Below are 21257 nucleotides of genomic sequence, written 5' to 3' on the forward strand. Positions count from 1 at the left end.
ACAACTGCTTGTGAGATGGACCCAGATCAACTTTTCTTTTCCCTATTCTTCACTCACACACAAAAAAGGCACAATAGTGGTGAACCTTTATGGTCGTATTACAAGAATTATCAAGTATTACAGGAATAGTAAGTATAGTTGATGTGTGTGTGTGTGTGTGTGTGTGTGTGTGTGTGTGTGTTTTAATACTTGTAAACCATGTGCCACTGTGTCTGGCTCATAAAAGGCATTAGTGTTTTTTAAACAAAAGTGATTTAAATTTTTTTCTTGAGTAAAAGAATGCAACTGTTCATTTCACAACTCAAAATGGATTAATATAAAATTTAAGACAGTAGTATCCCGCAACTTCTTAAAGAAGAACATAGAAAAATGTTTTATAAAGCCTGACTGCCCACACCCACACAGAGTACCATATGTTCTTTATGGAAAAAAGGTAGCACCCAATTCCAAGTGGGTAATAATTCTAGTAATTGTAATGTATATATTGACTTAGCTGACATCTTACTAGTAAGCTTTAGTGGCTAGTCTAAGATGACTTACTTGGCTCTAGTCTGCCAATTCCTCCACAACCCAGCCCTCTCTTCACTGGCCCTGATCCCCCTGAGAATACACTAAAACCACTCGAAAGGCTTTTGTCATATCCTTTGTCCGACCTCCCAGAAAGCAAGGACCAATACACTGTCTTCATTCTACACCTGTCTCAGGTATGGTCATCAAGACAAACACATAAATATGCTGATACAGCCAAATGATTCTTGTGAAAATTATCTGGTGCATTCCTGTATCTTTTATCACATAACTTTGCAGAAAAAGAACATCATTATTCTTTTCTGGACACTTAAATCTCACTCCAGCTGCCAAATTCTGGGTCAAATCTCACCCTTTCCTTAGAACATTAGCATGGGGTAGCAGAAAGAATCCATTTTTAAATCCTTGGTCTTACCATTTACTGTCTGTGTGACCTTGGGAAAATCCGTTCTTACTCTGACTATGAATTCCTTCATCTGTAAAATGGAAAATACTTACATAGAATTTGTATAAGGATTACTAAAAACGGATGTAAAGCATATGCTAAAAGTTCAATAAATGGCATTTAAAAATTATAACTTAAGGAAGAATTGACCTTTCAAGTTCATCAGAATTTATCTAGAACTCATTTTTAGCATCCCTCATTTTATATTGTAGTGGTTTTAAAAATATGCCCACAAATTCTCTGACCTTCCTTTCTTCAAGACATTGAGACTAATTCCTTTTTCCCTTGGATGTGGGCTGAATATAAACTGACCTTAGCGACTTGCTTTTAGCGAATAGAATGGAATGGACATGATACTCTTTGATTAAGCCAAGTCATAAAACGCTGTAGTGCTTCCTCCTGACTCTCTCTGTCATGATACTTGCCCTTGGCATGCAGCCACCATGTGGAGAGGAAACCCACACAACATGAAAGGCCCACATGGAAGAGAACGGAGACTCCCAAACTTCAGCCCCTGCTGCACTCCCAGCTAACAGGCAGCACCAACTTGCCAGCCATGTCAGTAGCCATCTTGGAAGTTGGTCCTCCAGCCCACAAGTCGAGCTGCTCCTCCTGATACTGAATGTAGCAAGGATCACTGTTCTCTGCCAAACCCTGCTCAAATTATAAATTCATGGGCAAAATAAATGGTGTTTGTTGTTTAAAACCACTAAATTTTAAGGTGGTTTGTAACACCACAGTAGATAAGATGAACAATACTCATATTCAATGACATATTTCGTAAGTCATCATTTTATATGCAGATGTTAAAAATCTCCTTAGAGAATTTTAACGTCGGCATAAAACAACACTCAGAACTTAATAGATACTCTCTTCTTATTAATTAATTGATTTGAACATACTTATATACCAAGGGAATTCTTTTTCATTTTGTTTGTTTGAATTGAGTAAGTATTTATGGCTTTTCTAGGGCATTACAGCAAAAGTATTATTTTGCAATTTTCTCCTTTGAGATTCTTATTTTGAAGTTGAGATGATCAAAACAACTTTTAAGAAGCTGTTACTTAAACTGAAAGTTACATTTTACAAAACAGAAATTGCTTGTCACCCTGAAATATTTGGAAGAAAAAAAATATGTAGGATGGAAATTTAAATAGGCAGTTGTGATATTATCCCTATGACAAGAACTATCTTTTTCATGTTCCTGCCTTCGTTGTTCACCACTGATTACATGACAGATTGGTATCCAGAGTTTTTAAATGAAGAACAAACTGTAACCCTTTGCATGGATTAGTCCTAAGATCTGGAACATGAGCATAGTCCCTTGAGTTTGGTATTTTAGAGTCTCAGACACCCCACACTCTTCAATAAAGTAGGAGGTGGGAGGGAGTGGGAGCTATTCAACTTTTATAAATTTCTTAATCATCTCTTTCATCTTCAGGGAATAAAGGAATATAAAGTAAAAATAGAAATTCTATTTCTTGTTTAAAATAACAATGAAAATAATGGAGTAAGATGTGTAAGACTCATGGAAATATATGGTGGCCCAATGGCTTCCAAGGGGTCATTGGTAGGAAGAAGGGGTTCAGGATAGAAATGCTATTTATACCATTGGGAAAAGTTGCCATTCAACCACAACAGCCTTAAAAACCTTCCGACAGCTGTAGGGAGAGAAAGAGGTACTAGTGGTTCCAAGAAGATTTCACATTTTCCTAAAACCCTGAGCTAAGTTCTTGAATCATATTCTGACAGTATAGTTAATTAAGACCCATAAGGTGAGGCAGCAATCTAGCAAATTCAGGCAAAAACAGAAGTTGGACTTGAATTACCCTGGTGACTATACTTGACTATATATTTCAGCTAGGTAAAACTGATTCTAGATCATCGTTTTTGTAGGAAGGTAGGGGCAAGTTTGCATTAACTATACCAAGGCTGTTCTTTGTGAAGATAAAAGCTTTTATTCATTGGAAGTCATGGTTTGTACTTTGGAGCTCATAGGTATGAACTTAGAGGACTTGACCCCAGTGTTTTTGAGTAGGTCCTGAAACACCTACAAGTGTGGGGTAGGGGGAGAAGCAGAGGAAAGAAAGTACATACATCACCATAATCCAACTTACAAAGTAATTGGTGTTACAAAAGAGTTTTTTGGTTTTTGTTTTTTTTTTTCAATTTATTTATTTTCAGAAAAACATTATTCATTATTTTTTCACCACACCCAGTGCTCCATGCAAGCCGTGCCCTCTATAATACCCACCACCTGGTACCCCAACCTCCCACCCCCCTGCCACTTCAAACCCCTCAGATTGTTTTTCAGAGTCCATAGTCTCTCATGGTTCACCTCTCCTTCCAATTTACCCAAATTCCCTACTCCTTTTAAATAAACATCTGAAAAGGTCACATGTTGCCTAATTTTGGAGCTTTATATTATAAATCAGGTGACCCAGACACTAAGATGGACTTGACGAAAAACTTGCTTTGGCGTAAAGAATGTTTACCTGCCCTTTCTTTCCTCAAATGAAAAGTGAAGATATGATTAAACTAAGGAAGAGCTAAGCTTATTCCCACCACAAATAGATTTCTTTCCTTAACTTTATTGAGATATACTTCATACACAAAAATTTGAACATATTTAATGCACATATCTTGATGAGTGTGGACAGGGTGTATCCTGTGATACCATCCTCATGAGCAAAGTTATAAATACATCCATCACCTCCAAAAGATTTTGTGTGTTTCCTTGTTTTTATTGTTTGTTTGTTAGGCTTTGTTTTATTTCTGTGGTAAGAACACTTAGCATGAGATCTATCTTCTTAACAGGTTTTTAAGTGCACATCAAGCTATTAACTGTAGGCTCTGTGTTTATAACAGATTTCTAAAATTTACTCATCTTATTACTGCAACTTTACACACATTAAACAACTCCTCATGCCCTAGCAACACCATTCTCTTCTCAGCTTCTATGAGTTTGACTATTTTAAATACCTCATAAAAGTGGAACCATGCAGTATTTGCTCTTCTGTGATTACCTTATTTCACTTGGCATGAGGTTGTCTAGGTCCATCCATGTTGTCACAGATGGTAGGATTTTCTTATTTTTTAAGGCTGAGTAATATTCCAGTGTATGGCTGTACCATATTTTCTTTCTTTTGTTTTTTAAGATTTTATTTATTTATTTGACAGACAGAGATCACAAGTAGTCAGAGAAGCAGGCAGAGAGAGAGGGGAGGAAGCAGGCTCCCTGCTGAGCAGAGAGCCCGATGCGGGGCTCGATCCCAGGACTCTGGGATCATGACCTGAGCTGAAGGCAGAGGCTTAACCCACTGAGCCACCCAGGCACCCCTGTACCATATTTTCTTATCCATTCATTTGTTGATCGACATTTGAGTTGTTTCCAAATCTTGGCTATTATAAATAATGCTGCAAGCAATTTGAGAGTATGCATATCTCATCAAGATGAACATTTTTATGTTCAAGTCTACTTAAGGAAGTCAAACGAAAGGATAGATGATAGATAAGATAGATTTAGAAAAAATAATAATGAATTAACTGTACATAACAGCAATGAATATCCATCAAAATTGTGATTATTCAGTATCATTCAGATTATCCAGTATTCTACCAAAATTGTGTATTATTATTCAGTATTCTACCAAAATTGTGATCATTCAGTATTCTACCAAAGTTGAAGTTAAAGATGGATACTATCAATCTGGAACTTATTGTGCTTTTTAAAGTTAGACAATCTCGTACTGAAGCTAGTTTTTAAAGAGAAAGAAACTAGTTAAACTTTTCAAATCCCAACTGTCAAACAATACATTTATACTAAATTCAGAAATGTACTTTGGCAACCATTTACAAAGACAGCTTATTTGAGGGACACTTAACAAGTCAATTGCAGAATAAATCCGGCAGATGAAATATGAGTGCTCTGCCTAATTCTGTCTTGTGAAGTTGCCTTGTTATAGATTTTTTTAAAACATTCTTGGAATTTTCAGACCTTGAATTGATTTCCATGTTGATACTTAATCTGATTAAGTTTAAACCATCTGTCTATAAACATTTGGTAATTTTTTCTCTAGCTTTAGAAAAATCAGATACATGAGAAAAAATGTAATAAACCAACTTGTAGTGATTTCATTATATTGTGGTATTTTAAGATCATGTATAGCTTATGGGAGTTTAGCCCCCTTTTAACAATTTTATATATGTATATAGAGAGAAATATATGTGATTTAACCCATATATAATATATATATATAATGACATATATGTGACATACACACACACGTAAACCTACCATATATAGTCATTTCGGACTCAATGTAATAAAATGAACCATTTGCTATTCTATTTTATTGAAACAATCTGAACTTTTATTGAAGCTTAGCCCATGAATACTTTTAAAAATTTCCATAAATTTTTTTTTCTTCAGGCACAATGCTTATATATTAGAATTCTAGAACCGATGCGAACCAAATTCAATTTTAAGTTACATTTACATTTCCTTTTCTCAAGTGAAAACGCAATTTTATTTATTTTGTATAAAATATCATATAGATTGATGAGTATGGATATTAAAAGGTTTTTAATGTACTCCCATTTTTCCAAAAGAAGTAAGTCTAAGATAGTGAGTGCTTTTGAGTTTTTATTTTAAAATGTCACCATATTAAAATATGCTTTTTAATTTTCTTTTAGGCTCATAGTTTCACTCGATGTTGATATGACTGAGAAAATAATCCTAAAAAGACTAAAAAAATAGCCAAAGATATATTTTTGAGTGTGTTTATGTGTGCATGTGCTTGTATATGTGTATATAAATAATCATTTCTATATCTAATTAGAAATATTCCAATTAAAGCCTGAATGTGGGATGATTTTTTTTTCCTTTATAATCTGGCTCATCCTGAGGTGAGTTTGGTGGGTTATAAAATGCCTTCTGGGTGGAGATTGCTGGCTCCTTCTTGGCCTAGAAAAAGTTATAGTTCTAAAATTGTGTTTAAACTGGTAGGAGACTTTGATAATGGATAGGTTTAGTGTTTCCTAGGAAGAATGGAAGGAAAAAAAGATTATTCTTAAAGTCACTTTGCAAAATAACAACCTGTAGGCTAAGAAAAGTCATAAAATTGAAAACATTGTCACTCAGCTGAGTAAAAATTACTTCACTCTTCTCTAAGAATGTTATTTGTATTTATTCTCATATTAGAAGGAAAAAATAACTACCACCCTCTGCACCAATAATGCATCTTAAGTAATTCCAGTTTTTAAATGGTATTAACACCCACACAGAATTCATACCTCTATTTGTGAACAAACATTTATAAGGATCATTACTCAGAAGCTATTTGAAATATAAAATGATAAGTAAAAATAACACCCTCAATTTGTATATTTCAGTAATTTTACAAGACTTTTTTTTTTCATGTGCACTTTGCTATGTTTCTTTGCCAACCTACAGTACCAAGCACTGAAAAGAGAAATTATGATCTCCAGTCGATTCATAGAGTTTACTGGTTTGACCTTAAAAGTTGTGCCTAGCTTAACTGATGCTTAAAATAAATCATTTCCTAAAACACAACAAGAACAACAACAAAAAACGAGAATGGGAAATTACTTATATGGAAAGGAGACTAGAGACTATGACCAAGAGTTCATTGTTCGGTTGGAATGTCTCGAACTCTCTAACCCCAGCTTTGTGCTCTCCTCTACTTAGCTATTCTTTTATTTATTTCTTGACTTCTCTCCTTAGGTTTACGTTGGAGTTTCCAGAGTTGTTATAGTCCCCTGAAGCCCTACCCTACATCCCTATCCCTCAACCTAAGCAAACGGCCTTTCTTCCTGCTTTTCTGGACAGTGCTTGACAGTGAAATGTTTTCTTCACTGATGTACCACGCATGTCCATCCTTGTTTTTAATCTCTAGTCTTTCCGGAATACTCAACCTCTTCCCACCCATTGCTAATCCCTGCACCTATGTTTTCTTCTCTTGCTGTCCTTGTTTCATTTACAATTCTTTCTACTTTGTACACACTCAGCTCAATGTAATTGTAAAAATAAAACCTTGTCTTCCATCTTACTACCTTTTCAATCTGTTTTTTTTTTTTTTCTTTTACTGACCATGCACTGGCTGCCTATTTGAAAAAGAAACTTATCTCTTCTGGCTGCATCTCTTCAAATATCTTTTAACAAATGAAAAATGGCTTCAGTCCCTCTCACCCTACTGCACATCACAATATAACTTGAAATCACCAAATGCAGCCACAATATTCCTCAGGCCTCATTTTCTTAGCCTTGCTGGGACATCAAACCCCAAGGGAGAGAAGCCACCTGTCTTCCAGGATGTATCTACTCCTCTCATAGTACAGATTATTTCTAGGAAGAGGCCACCTGACTCTTGGCACTTACATTTAGCTCTGGCTAGTTCTTGCCAAAGGAATATAAGCAGGAGGACATAAGTCACTTCCAAATCAAAAACTTCCCCCAGTAATCTCTCTCTCCTTCTTTCTCAGCCAGTAACAGCAAGGTCTTATGAAGTCTGGTGCCATGAGAGTCAAGGAGCATATTCCCCTGAATCACCCAGGAACCAGGGCCATCCATCTTGTATTGTTATGTGAGCAAGAAATAGACTTCTGTTAGGTTAAGTCACTAAAAGACTTGAGTTTATTTGTGACCATGCACAGCCCATCCAATTGAAGCAGTAGGCTAGTATCTTTTCTGGCAAATATTTTCCTCCCAAGAATTTTATGACATGTATTTCTGGCTCTTCCCCACTCTCTGATATCCCTTCCTGATCGCTTCTGATTATGCCTCTTCCAATCCTAGTCCCTCAAATAAACTAGTTCTTGCTTCAAGGTATTTCTTCTTACCACTAAACTCTATTCCTCGGTGGTGTTCTTTTGTGTGTCTTCCCACCATAGCTCTGATGACAACCTCCAAGACCATGAGTTCGGAATCCATATTCCTAGGCTCCAGTATCACATTTTTATAGTCCTACCTTATTAGTTACTTTGGTTACTTTAGCAAACAAAGAAAATAAATCAATTTTTAGAAAGAGAGAAGGAATTAACGGATGAACTTTGGAAATTCCAGAATCAGTGGAACCTTCAGCTGGGGGAATTTGTGGTCCTTTACATCTGTTGTTGGGGACGAGGGTGACGTGGTTATTAAAGGTGCAGTTAAACAAAAAAAACAAATGCAAAAAAAAAAATGGTGCAGTTAAGTACAGCTGACGATCTTTTCATAGACAAACCTTCTTGATAAAGAAGATAGTGTGTAGATTTACATTCAGGCATGAGCTCCTTATCTCATTGTAAATGGGTTCTAAGATGAACATGGGTCCAGAGTGTTCCGCCATCAAGAAGCCACAAGCCACTCCCTTAGACCAAGAATCTGATTGGCCTGCTTGAACAAATTGTTTGGAGCTAGAGTAGAATCATGTGCTAAGTTTGAATAAAATTACAATCCATGAAATAGTTCTCCTAATTGTATTTTATCAGAGTGTTACCTAAAACTTGAATTTGATTATCTATCAGTGGCTTGAGACTAAGCTAGACTATTATATTAGAACTGAACACAAAATAAAATACAGCTAGCTCTATATCTGACTTAATGATTTGATGATGTTATTAATAGTTAACATAACTAATTACCTCTTTTAGGTACTAGACAACCCATTAAATAGGCTTATTTCTTCCATCCTTTTATTCACTTCTCACCAGTAAGGGAGAAAACTATTGTTAATATACCTACTTTATAAATGGGGAAAACTCTAAAATAATAATATTAATATTCCCTTCATTACATAAATCATCAAACCACATGAAAGCTCAAGAATATAGTAATATTAGAATTGTAGTTGTAACAGAAACAAAATTCAACTGAAGAATATAATCAAATTATATAAAAGTAGCTTTATTCTTTCATTGAACAAACACTTGCTGTGCATTTGCTCTAAGCCAGCTACTCTACTTGGCACTAGTCATATAGGAATGTAAAGTTTAGTAACTTTCTTTTTTTTTTTTTTAAAGAATTTTATTTATTTGACAGAGAGAGATCACAAGTAGGCAGAGAGGCAGGCAAAGAGAGAGGAGGAAGCAGGCTCCCCGCTGATCAGAGAGCCTGATGTGGGGCTCAATCCCAGGACCCCGGGATCAAGACCTGAGCCGAAGGCAAAGGCTTTAACCCACTGAGCCACCCAGGCGCCCCAAGTTTAGTAACTTTCTTAAAGAAACTTATAATTGGGAGGAAGTACTCAAAGGCAAATTCAGAGTCCTAAGGACCATGTTAGAAACATGAGGAGTAGTGAGAGTTGTCATAAAGATCTCCGTGGAAGCACAAAGAGATACATCTGGGCCAACCATAGGGAAGTGAGGAAAATTCCAGTAAGGCCATGTTTGTTCAATTTCTCTTTTCTAATTGTTGTATGGTAATAAAGGTAATGTATAAGAATATTTGCAAAATTCATCAAGTCTAAGAGAGAAAATACAAGTCAACTATAATCTCAACAAAAAGAGACAATCACTATAAATATCAGTTATTGTCTATGGGCCCACATACACAGTGTTCAAATAAAATTGAGCTCATAGTATAATAACCTTCTTTTTCACTGTGTAGTATATCTTACGTATTTTTCTACTGCCATTAAAATTCTTAGAAAATCTTATTTTGATGGCTATATACTATTCCACCATATGAGATGTAGCAGTCAGTGTTGTTGATTTTATGTCATAGAAACCAACTCTGGCTGATTTAAGGAGAGATAAATATATTGGGAGGACATTGAACATCTCATGAGATCACCAAGAAGGCTGAAGATGCAAGCTTATAAAATGGCATGAACAATGGAAGAGGCAGAACAAGTCTGGTGAAGACATTACAGCTTCTGTATCTTTATTCCAGATGCTGCAGCTTCCAACCCAGAACTACATTGACTTAGAACCTGGATGTTGCAAGCACTATCTTTTACCTCTGCCAGAAAGAATTTTCTGCTGGCCATGTTTCTTTGCATAACTATGCCCTAATTCAAATTCCAGAGGGAATGAATCTGATTGGCTGAACCCAAGTCAAATGCTGACATCCTATCAGAAAGATAAGCTGGAAAAATGAGTGTTATGGGTTCAGGAATGTGTCTCCAAAGTTCTTATGTTGAAGTCCTAACTCCCAGTTGTATCATAATATGACTGTATTTGGAGAGAGGGTCATTAAGGAAGCAAACAAATTAAAACGAGATTGTTAGAGTGAGCCCTAATCCAATAGGACTGTTATCCTTATAAAGAAAGGAAATTTGGACACGAACAGGTACAGATGAAAGACAATGTGAAGACACAGGGAGAAGACCATCTGCAAGCTAAGGAAAGATTCCTTAGAAGAAACCAACCCTATTTCTACTTTGATGTCAGACTTCTACCCCCCAGAATGGTAAGAAATTAATTTCTGTTGTTTAAACCACATGGGGAGATTCTCCAAACATAGGATGGCAATTCAAATGCTAGAAAACTGAAAGGAAAAGGGCAACACTGCATGGATATGCCATAAAATACTTAATTAACATCCTGTTAGCATACGTTTAGACTTTCTCCAATTTTAAGAAATTCCAAGAAGAAGATGTTTATGCACAAATTGTTTGAAGAAGGTTATCAACTTATGTTCTCATAATTTGTTTTTAAAAGTTGTGTGTCACATACATCCTTATTAGTGCAGTATAGTATCATAGAAGAAACATACCTTATAAGCATTTCTCTGATATGGTGATATTTGACTAATCCGGATATCCGCCTATCACAGGTTATGTGGAGTTCTTTTGTCTACTCAGATACTTTGCCCATTTTTTATTGTTAATCAGCCTTTTGCTGATATGAAAGAGATATTTATATATTAAACTGTTGTTTTGTTTTTATTTTTTGTTTTTCATATCAACATAAAGTGTCTTCATGTAAAAATAATTTGTTCTTAGTTTTAACTGTAGCCACATGTATCAATAGTTTCCTTTATAATGAGTTCCTTGTTTTTGTATTTGATGAAGACTGTACTAAAATAATGCACACTTTCCTTCCTTTTTGAAATGCCACCAACAGTAATTCCTCCACAGCTTTGGAAAGTAATGGAGGAATTAACTTACTTTTCCCAGTCACTGGCATGAAGAGAATGGATTTAGACTTGAAAAGAAAGAAGCTACTTGTTTCAACCACATTAACCAGTGGCAGCTTCTGTCCCTGTAGGAGTTTATCTTTCAGCTGTCCCACGTAAGACTTAATTAAGATCACACAAACATCTGGTGTTAGTGAATACAAACAGATTATTTACTAACTAGAATTACTTTTTAAAAGTAATTTTCTCTCCATACTGCAAAAGAGAATCACCATGGCAGCTTATAAAAATACCAAAGTCAGGGCCCTATCTCCAAGGATAGGAATTTAATTGTTGTGGGGCAGGGTTCAGGCATCATTATTTTTTTTTAACTTCTCAGGTAATTTTTGTATATGGTTAACATTGAGAAACACCATTTTAAAGAAATTTAAGAGGAAAAAAATTAACTTTAGAAATTAGGAAAAGTTGTAATCATATCTCTTCTAAATAAGTGGAGAAATAGACTATGTTCATGGATAGAAATATCATTTTCTAGATGATATTAATTCTCTCCAAACTGATAAATAGATTCAATGTAATCTTATTAAGAGCTGAGAAGAATTATTAATAAAACTTGACAAGCACAGTCTGAGAGTTTTATGGGAGAGAAAAGGACGCAAAGTAACTCTTTAACCTGGGAAATTCCTCTCCTCCTTCAGATACCCAGGCTAATGATCAACTATAATAACGAATATGGCATAGCAAATCATCATATTGCATATCTTAAACTTATGAATGTTGTATGTCAAAATGTATCTCAATAAAGCCGGAGAAAATAAAATGGATGACATTTGACAAGGAGAAGACAATTGGTAGATAAAATAAAGAAAACAATACATAACTAAAACACTGATACATAAATAGAAGTCTCATGTCAGACTGCTAGGATTAGAACCCAGAAAGGTTACTATCTGTATGGAAAAAAATTGAAAAAATATAAAAACATCCCCATATCATACAATAAACAGAAATTACTTCCAGATGATAAAGGACATAAATGTCAAATGAAATTTAGCAATTTTAGAAGAAAAGACAGGTGAATATTTTATGATGTTACATTAAGAAAACATTTCTTAAATGCCTTAGAAAGTGCTAATCATAATAAGATTATCATTTTCTAAAGTAAACAACATACTTTAAAAAATGACAGAAAACATGAGCAACTATTTCCAGAAGGGGGAGTTCATATGAGATAATATGAAAATATCTTTGCTTTTATTAATAATCTGGAAAATTTATTTCAAGATTAAAAGTGAAAATCGGGGCGCCTCGATGGCTCAGTGAGTTAAAGCCTTTGCCTTTACCTCAGGTCACGATCCCAGTTCCTAGGATTGAGCCCCAAAAAGAGCTTTCTGCTCAGCAGGGAGCCTGCTTCCCTTCCTCTCTCTGCCTGCCTCTCTGCCTACTTGTGATCTCTGTCTATCAAATAAATAAATAATCTTTTAAAAAATTAAAGTGGAAATCATGTTTGATTAGAAAATGTCAAGAAAGGAGGAGGAATGCCCAACAGAAGAAAAATACAGAAGATGGGCCTTCTGCAACAGAGCTAACGGCTATCAACATAGACAATATGTCGGAAAGAGAATTCAGGCTAACAATTATCCAGGCAATAGCTATGTTGGAGAAAGCCATGGATGACCAAACAGAATTGATTAGGCAGAACTGAAAGCAACCAGGGATGATGTTCACAATGTTAGGGCAGAACTGAAAGCTACCAGGGATGACGTTCACAAGGCTCTCAATGATTTCCAATCTAATCTGAATTCTCTAAAAGCTAGGGTAACTGAGACAGAAGATAGAATTAGTGATCTGGAAGACAAACAGATAGAGAGAAAGGATCAGGAGGAAGCCTGGAACAAACAGCTTAGAAGCCACGAAAATAGAATTAGGGAAATAAATGATGCCGTGAAGTGTTCCAACATCAGAATTATTGGAATCCCTGAAGGGGAGGAGAAAGAAAGAAGTCTAGATAGGATATAGTGGAACAAGTTCTTCATGAAAATTTTCCTGATCTTGTGAATGGAACCAGTGTTCATGTACTAGAGGCCGAACGGTTTCCACCCAAGATTATAGATTCCAAAAAACATCAAGGCACCTGATAGTCAAATTGAGGAATCATAATTGTAGATCCAATCTCTTGAAAGTTGATAGGACAAAGAGGCTCCTTACTTACAGAGGAAAGCCCATCAGAATAATGGCAGACCTGTCCACAGAGACCTGGTAAGCCAGAAAGGGCTGGCAAGATATATTCAGGGCACTAAATGAGAAGAACATGCATCCAAGAATACTTTATCCAGGAAGACTGACATTCAAAATGGATGGAGAGATAAAGAGTTTCCAAGACCAGCAAGGCTTAAAAGACTGTGCAACCACCAAGCTGACACTGCAGGAAATATTAAGGGGGGTTCTATAAAAGAGGAAAAATCCTAAGAATATCATTGAACAGAAATATAGAGACAATCTACAGAAAGAAAGACTTCAAAGGTAACACGATGTCAATAAAAACGTACCTATCAATAATCATTCTCAATGTGAATGGCCTAAATGCATTCATAAAATGACACAGGGTTGCAGACTGGATAAAATGACATTACCCATCCATATGTTGTATACAAGAGACCCATTTTGAACCTAAAGATACACCCAGACTGAACGTGAAAGGATGGAGAAACATCTTTCATGCCAATGGGCCTCAAAAGAAGGCCAGGGTAGCAATTCTCATATCAGACAAATTAGATTTTCAACTTAAGACTGTAGTCAGAGATACAGATGGACCTACATAATTGTTAAAGGGACTATCCACCAAGATGATCTAACAATTGTAAGTATCTATGCCCCCAATATGGGAGCAGCCAATTACATAAGAAAACTGTTAATCAAGATAAAGAGTCATATTGATATGAATACATTAACAGTAGGATATCTTAACACACCTCTCTCAGAAATAGATCATCGAAGCAGAAAATCAATAAAGAAACAAGAGCATTGAATGACACATTGAACCAGATGGACCTCACAGATATATACAGAACATTCCACCCTAAAACAACAGAACACTCACTCTTCTCAAGTGCACATGGAACCTTCTCAAGAATAGACCACATACTGGGTCACAAATCAGGACTCAACTGATACCAAAAGACTGAGATTATTCCCTGCATATTCTCAGATCACAATGCTTTGAAACTGGAGCTCAATCACAAGGAAAAGTTTGGAAGGAACTCCAACACCTGGATGATAAAGACCACGTTGCTTAAGAATGCTTGGATCAACCAGGAGATCAAAGAAGAACTTAAACAATTCATGGAAACCAATGAGAATGAAGACACTTCGGTCCAAAACTTATGGGATACAGCAAAGGCTGCCCTAAGGGGGAAATACATAGCCATCCAAGCCTCCCTCAAAAAAACTGAAAAACTCAGAATACACTAGCTTTCTCTACACCTTAAAGAACTGGAGAATCAACAACAAATCAAACCAACTCCACACGTAAGAAGGGAAATAATCCTCGGTCTCCCCTTCCAGCCATTGATTTTCAAAATGCTCCTGTGTCAGCCGCTCCAGGTCTTTCCTTACATTCGGGTGGTCCTCCAGATCTTCATAGAGTGATCTCACAATGTCCAGTCTCCTGTAATTCTCGGGCTTGACTAGGCTTCGGACAACCTGGAGGCACCGTTCTTTCAGTGTATACACTGGCAGTGTGATGTTGGCAAAAATAGGCTGTCCATCAACATTGAGAGATGGCACAAAGAGCTCAGTCTGGTTAACCAGAAGGCCATCATATGTCCCTGCATCTCTGAAGAGCCAAAGGTGACCTCGGTAGCTGTGGATGCGGCCGCCTGTGCCCAGCGGCAGCGTCGGGTAGGGCTGCGGCTTTCCGTCGAAGTTGAGCCACACCGGCAGCACGACGCGCGGGCTGCGGTTGCAGAAGATGACCTGCGACGGCTCGCAGGAGTTCACCGAGCGCAGCACCAGGCGGCTGCACGGCCTCCATCTCCTCCTGGGCGCCCGGCTCCTCCGGATCAGACTCTTCCGGCCCCGGACTCCTCCGCGCCCGACTCCTCCCCGCCTTCCTCTTCAGGACCCACCTCCTCGGCGCCCACCTCCTCCGCACCCGCCTCCGCCTCTTCCACGTTCCCTGCCTTCCGGGGCATTACCTACCGGAGCTTAGGCAACCCCAGCCTCGCCGACTCCGGATTTGCGGGCCTCTAGATTTTTTTTCACCTCATCTTAATCCCCTCTTTCAACATTCAGTTAATAAATTGGCCTTTGTTTTTTAGGCATGCTGTAGTAATCAGTGACACACGTCTCTGTGTCTGATGTGTTACTGAGCTGCTAGGTGGGAAGGAAGAAATGCTGGGGCGCAGGCAGCAGTGTGTATTCAAGGGTGGGATGGGATGGGGGATGTCAGGAAGTCTGCTGTAGCTGGATTTGTTCAACATTGGTTTAAATTTTTTTTTTAACCTGTCTTTGTGTCCAAATGAGATTCGTGTTCATCCTGTGAAAACTACAGTTTGAGTTCTGTGTTTTTTTGGGTTGTTCAAGGAGGATTGAAAACCTGTGGCATGGATAATATATGTTTTTCATTTGAGATCTTATGACTGTATTAAATGTATTGCTCCTAAGGAAAAAAAAAAAAAAAAGAAGGGAAATAATCAAGATTAAAGCAGAGATCAATGAGGTAGAAACCAGAGATACAGTAGAACGTAAAAATGAAACTAGAAGTTGGTTTTTTGAAAGAATCAATAAGATCTATAAACCATTGACCACACTAATCCAAAAGAAAAGAGAGAAAGCCCAAATTAATAAAATTATGAATGAAAAGGGAGAGATCACAACTAACACCAAGGAAGTAGAAACAATCATCAGAAGTTATTATCAACAGTTATATGCCAATAAGCTAAGCAACCTAGATGAAATGGATGCATTCCTGGAAAACTATAAGCTCCCAAAATTGAACCAGGAAGAAACTGACAACCTGAATAGACTGATATTTAGTAATGAGATTGAAGCAGTGATCAAAAACTTCCCAAAAAACAAGAGCCCAGGACCTGATGGATTCCCTGGGGAATTCTACCAAACTTTCAAAAAAGAAATAACACCTATTCTCCTGATGCTGTTTCAAGCAGAAGGAAAACTTCCAGACTCTTTATATGAAGCCAGCATTACCCTGATCCCCAAACCAGGCAAAGACCCTACCAAAAAGGAGAATTTCAGACTAATATCACTGATGAATATGGATGCTAAGATTCTCAACAAGATCCTAGCAAACAGGATCCAACAGCACATTAAAAAGATTATCCACCATGACCAGGTGGGATTCATCCCTGGGCTACAAGGATGGTTCAACATTCGCAAATCAATCAATGTGATAGAACAAATCAATAAGAGAAGAGAGAAGAACCACATGGTCCTCTCAATTGATGCAGAAAAAAGCATTTGACAAAATCCAGCATCTGTTCCTGATTAAAATGTTTCAAAGTATAGGGATAGAGGGAACATTCCTGAACTTCATAAAATCTATCTATGGAATACCCACAGCAAATATGATCCTCAATGGGAAAAAGCTTGCAGCCTTCCCATTGAGATCAGGAACACGACAAGGATGCCCACTCTCACCACTCTCGTTCAACATAGTATTAGAAGTCCTAGCAACAGCAATCAGACAACAAAGAGAAATAAAAGGTATCCAAATTGGTAATGAAGAAGTCAAACTCTCTCTCTTCACAGACGACATGATTCTTTATATGGAAAACCCAAAAGACTCCACCCCCAAACTACTAGAACTCATACAGCAATTCAGTAACATGACAGGATACAAAGTCAATGTACAGAAATCAGTGGATTTCTTATACACTAACAATGAAAATACAGAAAGGGAAATTAGAGAATCAATTCCATTTACTATAGCACCAAAAACCAGAAGATACCTGGGAATAAACCTAACCAAAGATGTAAAGGATCTGTACTCAAGGAACTACAGAACACTCATGAAAGAAATTGAAGAAGACACAAAAAGATGGAAGACCATTCCATGCTCTTGGATAGGAAGAATAAACATTGTTAAAATGTCTATACAGCCTAGAGCAATCTATACTTTTAATGCCATTCCAATCAAAATTCCACCACTATTTTTCAAAGAGCTAGAGCAAATAATCCTAAAATTTGTATGGAATCAGAAGAGACCCCGAATCGCTGAGGAAATGTTGAAAAACAAAAATAAAACTGATTACCTGATTTCAAGCTTTACTACAAAGCTGGGATCACCAAGACAGCATGGTACTGCATAAAAACAGACACATAGACCAGTGGGACAGAGTAGAGAGCCAGATATGGATCCTCAACTCTATGAGCAAATAATCTTCGACAAAACAGGAAAAAATATACAGTGGAAAAAAGACAGTCTCTCAAATAAATGGTGCTAGGAAAACTGGACAGCTATATGCAGAAGAATGAAACTCGACCATTCTCTCACACCATACACAAAGATAAACTCAAAATGGATAAAAGACCTCAACGTGAGACAGGAATCCATCAGAATCCTAGAGAAGAACATAGGCAGTAACCTCTTCAATATCAGCCACAGCAACTTCTTTCAAGATATGTCTCCAAAGGCAAAGGAAACAAAAGTGAAGATGAACATTTGGGACTTCATCAATATCAAAAGCTTCTGCACGGCAAAGGAAAGAGTCAACAAAGCAAAGAGGCAACCCACGGAATGGGAGAAGATATTTGCAAATGACAGTACAGACAAAAGGTTGATATCCAGGATCTATAAAGAACTCCTCAAACTCAACACACACAAAAGTTAAGAAATAATCTATAAATTCAGTGCATTTTCTAATGTCACTTTTAAGATCTTAATGACAACTGAGAGGATATTAAAACCATTGGCATTTTTATTTGTATACGCACTAGGATTCAGAATGGCAATTAGTTTAGATGCATCTGTATCTGTTGAGAGGAGAATATATTTCCATTTTGTTAGACACATCCTTTAAGATAGTGTTGGTTGAAAGTAACAGAATACCCATGTTTAAGTTGTTGAAAATGTGAAACTTTTATAACTTGAAAATTCCAGTGGTAATTAAGGCTCAGGATTTGTATATTGGATTTCTCCTCCAAGTCTCTGCAATTCTTTCAGCAATATCTTTCTCCTTTTGTTTAGCTAGTGGCATTTAAGCATGAAATGTCTGTTGTATCAATGTCCCCTCCCTGACCACTACTCTTTGGCCTTTTACTCAGTTTTCCTGAATCTGCCCCACACCCACCAACATCAACATTTACAATCAAGCAGTAAACCTCATGACATCCTCATTGCCCCTCCATGATGGTTCACAACTTCTTGTTGACCCAGTTACATTCAAATTAGCCAACGAGTGTACTTCCTGCATGTCCAAAGCCATATCACCCTTAGTTTCCAGAATAGATTGCTACCCACAGCTGTCCTGCCTCTCTTTCTTTGCATTCAGCTGGAGAAACCCCACTTTGAGGTTTTAGGTACTTTTTGTTTAGCCCCCTGAGTGTGCTTGCCTTCTTCTTCTAGGACCTGTGAGCATAAATCAATCTCTGTCACTTCCATAGAACTTCCTACACTGGTACTCTGTGTCTGTACCAGATCAGTCATAAAATAATTATCTAATGAATTAAGTGACCCTAATACTCCTTACAAAGCAGCTAGTTTTATGCCCAGATTTTTTTTTTTTTTTTTTTTTTTTAGTTTAAAGAGTGGCATCCACACCCAATACCATCCAAAAGAGTCCCCAAGCCATAAATTAAAGTCCCTGGCAGAAAATACCATACACAAACTCTGCAGTATATATGGCCATGCTTATGCCAATTTCTGTGGCCAATGGAAAGGAGTCATACTAGATTTACTTAAACCAATCCCTTGAGTCAAGGGTTGGATGAAAGATAGCGTGCCCGTGCAACATGAACAGCTGGTGATATATTAGGAAAGAGAGAAGGGGAAATATATGCCAGGAAAGAAATCAAAGTATCTATTGCACTTGGTTAGAAATCAATGGGAAATTAACTATTTTTTTAAAAATACCAAATAAAGGGATGCCTGGCTCGTTTAGTTGGTAGAGCATGTGACTCTTGATCTTGGGGTTGTAAGTTTGAGCCCCAAAATGGGTGTAGAGATTACTTAAAAATAAAAAAATAAAAATGAAATTATTTTTTAAAATACCAAGTAGAAACATTTATAACAAATTTTTCATACATGGGTGTCATAGTCTTCATTCTTTAGGAATCCCTTCTTTAGCAATATCATGTAATCCTGATTATTGGCTCTCTTTTTTATTTACTATTCTGAGGCAATGAACTTGAGTATCAGAACCAGCATTTCAAGCCAGCAAAGTAGTAATTATGCAATTTATTTTCACTAGCCAAATGCAATGGAATTCAAAAAGCCTCTCTTACCTAAGATGTTTTAATAATACTACTTTTTTAAGTACACAGTGTTTAAGGAGACAATTCATTAGCCTTACAGACGAGTTTGTAATAAAAACCCTTTCTGCAAATGGGAAAGGAAACGAGTCTTATATCCTTACATTACAGATTTCTGTGGAATTTTTCCTGTCACAAATTATTTCCTGTTACTTGATCCTCACAAATTAATGTTTTCTAACTGCTTTAAATCTTGGACAAATTATTGCTTTATACTTAAATAACCACACTTAGAACGCCATCTGCATGAAGCGGGATGGTCGTGATATGACTGTGGGTACCATTATGTTGTAAGTGGTTGCTGTTGAAGGTTAACTCTTGCTGCTTTGACATTGTAAAATGATAGTGTACCACTTCTCAAAGGTCCTATTTTTAGGATACACAGGCAACAGTAATAGAAATGAAATGAAATGAAAAAAAAATGTCTGTGCAAATCTTTCAATATTACTATTCTGCACTATCACACCACAACCTTCATAGTCTGTGTGGTGGGCAGAATAAGAACCCCGAAGATTCCTATGACCTAATCTCTGGAGTCTATGCACATATCGCCTTGCACAGGAGAAGGGATTTTAGGTAAAAGGGATTTTAGGTATAAATTAAGGACCTTGAGATGAGGAGATGATCTGGATCATCTGGATGGGCCTAATGTAATCACATGGGCCCTTAAAAACAGAGACTCTTGTCTGGTTGTGATCGGAGGGTGATCTCTACAGAAGAAGAATTTAAAAAAATAAAACCTCGGTGGCCTTGAAGATGGAGGAAGATGGTCCCTGCGCAAGGAACGTGGGCAGCTTCTAGAAGCTGGCAAATGGAAGGCAATTGATTTTCCTCTGGAGCTTCCAGAAAGAATGCAACCCTGCCAACACCTTGATTTTAGCCCAGTGAGCTCCATGCCAGACTTCTGGCCCCCAGAACTGTAAGATAATAAATACGTGTTATTTTAAACCACTCATTTTGTGGTGATCTGTTTCTGCAGCGATACAAAATTAATCCAGCTGACCAATGCCACAGCCTCTGAAGTATATTTGCATTTTTAAAATAAGTCAAAATTACTTCCCATTTAAGTGAGGGTTTACATGCTTATTGTAAATTTGTTTTTTATTCCTCTCTAAATTCCTGATTCTTTAGTTAGAAAAGAGATAGGATTCTCTTTTCAAAGATTTACCCTTTTTGAATCCTCTTATTTCTCAACATAACAAAATTAATCATAACTGAGTAATTTTTGAAATGCTCTTTCCATAGTTCCTCTTGAGTTGGACTATAGCATCTGATTCAGTTTTTCTACCATGAATTTTGCAGTCTACCCCCTTGAGGTAAAAGAGACTTCTAAAAAGTATGAGTCAGCAGGCAAAGATGACCCACAGTCCTGACGGGCACCTGTCACTGATTGTCCATACTAGGAAAGAACAGTCCTAAAATCACAACTAAGTTAGTCTGTAGAATCTGCTCCAACCAGCTGATGACGGTGAGAGAGGTTCCACCTGGACTGAAGCTGATGTCGACCACGACTCCAGCCATGGATGCCCTGTGGTTGTTGTCACCTGCCGAAGGCCGCACCCCATCCCCTTGGCTCCCACTTCATGTCTGCACTACCCACCTCACCCGCAAGCTTGGTTTACCAGGACGTCTGTGCCCAGCCTTGCCCTAGACACTCTGTGTGCGATTTCCAGCCTGTTTAGATTTCCTCCTGGAAAATGTATACAGAAGGAT

The 21257-nt window shown here is 37.2% G+C and overlaps 1 protein-coding gene across 1 annotated transcript; it reads right to left on the minus strand.

Annotated features, from left to right (window-relative positions):
- Positions 1-1480: 1480 nt before the first annotated feature.
- On the minus strand, positions 1481-15247 carry LOC122903482 (von Hippel-Lindau disease tumor suppressor-like). The gene is given in 4 exon segments (XM_044244353.1): positions 1481-1627; positions 14583-15066; positions 15068-15132; positions 15134-15247. Coding segments are annotated over 4 exon segments (810 nt in total).
- Positions 15248-21257: the final 6010 nt, after the last annotated feature.

The sequence above is a fragment of the Neovison vison genome, chromosome 3 (genome assembly GCF_020171115.1).
Source record: "Neovison vison isolate M4711 chromosome 3, ASM_NN_V1, whole genome shotgun sequence".
NCBI lineage: Eukaryota > Metazoa > Chordata > Mammalia > Carnivora > Mustelidae > Neogale > Neogale vison.